At 70.4% G+C, this 938-nt stretch overlaps 2 protein-coding genes across 4 annotated transcripts in view; one reads left to right on the top strand and one right to left on the bottom strand.

The window, feature by feature from the left end:
• The window catches only part of FRMD8 (FERM domain containing 8), a 7,239-nt gene extending 6,408 nt beyond the window's left edge, over window positions 1–831 (bottom strand). Inside the window, exon 1 of one of the 3 annotated variants that reach the window (XM_025214969.1) lies at window positions 209–831. Coding sequence is in view for 2 of the 3 variants with exons in the window: in XM_025214967.1 (XP_025070752.1) it covers window positions 201–206 (6 nt within the window). In the remaining variant the exon portion in view is untranslated. Of the gene's footprint in view, window positions 1–200 lie in introns of all 3 variants that reach the window. The other 2 variants (XM_025214967.1, XM_025214968.1) reach the window with 2 other exon arrangements.
• The window catches only part of SLC25A45 (solute carrier family 25 member 45), a 2,764-nt gene continuing 2,189 nt past the window's right edge, over window positions 364–938 (top strand). Inside the window, exon 1 of the mRNA XM_025214934.1 lies at window positions 364–450. Coding sequence (XP_025070719.1) covers window positions 364–450 — 87 coding nt within the window. The remainder of the gene's footprint in view (window positions 451–938) is intronic.

The raw sequence follows: 938 nt of genomic DNA, 5'->3' as shown, positions 1-938 counted from the left end.
CTCGCGGCGACCGCGAATGGAGGTTGGGCCCTGGGGGGGGCCCAAGGTGGGGGACTAAGTGGGAGGCGGGGGTCCCCTGTGGGGAGGGCAGTCTGCAAGGTGGGGGAAGCAGGAACCCCAAGGGTGGGGTATGGAGGTCCCCTGGGGAGAGGATCCCCAAGGTAGGGGAAGGGGACCGGGACCGGGACCGCCCCCCGCACCTCCATACCCCAGGGACCCGCTGAGCTGGTGCCGCCGCCGCGGGGACCAGGCGGAAGCCAACAGGGGGCGGGGCCAGCGCAGGCTCCACCCCCTTCCCGCCCGCGCCTCGCCTCCTGGGGTGACGTCAGGACCCTCCCTGTCCCGAACCCAGTGATTCCCATCATGCCCTGCGACAGGAATCCGCCTTCAGCCAATGTGGTGGGAAAGACTCCATTTCCCATCGTGCCTCGCGCCGAAGGAGTCCGCCAGGCCCCGAGGGCGGGGCTGGACTCCATTCCCCGTCACCCTCCGCGGCGGAAGGGACTCTGCCGTTTTCCTCACGAGCAGAGCTTCACTTCCCGGGGTCCCCCGCGGCAGGGACGCGTTTCCCACCATGCATCGCGGCCGGACTCCATTTCCCGTCAACCCCTCGGGAGACGGTGGGGGAGGGGGTCCATTTCCCACAATGCCCTGCGCCCCGGGGGGAAAGAACTCCGCTACCCAGCATGCTCCGCAAAAGACCATGTCCATGTCTCACAATGCACCGCGACGGGAGCCCCTGATCCCATGATGTCCCGCGACGCCGACTACGTGACCCACAGGGCCCAGGAAGGGTGGACTCTGTTTCCCATCATGCCCCACGTCCCAGCTTCACCTCCCCCGCCCCCCCACCGCCGGGAGAGGCCGGGCGGCCGCCAGGGGGCAGCAGTGCCGGGGGGGCGGGGCTCAGCCCCTCCTCCACCCGCCCCCGGGCGTGG

Source organism: Alligator sinensis, unplaced genomic scaffold (genome assembly GCF_000455745.1).
Source record: "Alligator sinensis unplaced genomic scaffold, ASM45574v1 scaffold1302_1, whole genome shotgun sequence".
In the NCBI taxonomy this organism is placed as follows: domain Eukaryota; kingdom Metazoa; phylum Chordata; order Crocodylia; family Alligatoridae; genus Alligator; species Alligator sinensis.
This window is presented reverse-complemented; position numbering and strand designations above follow the sequence as displayed.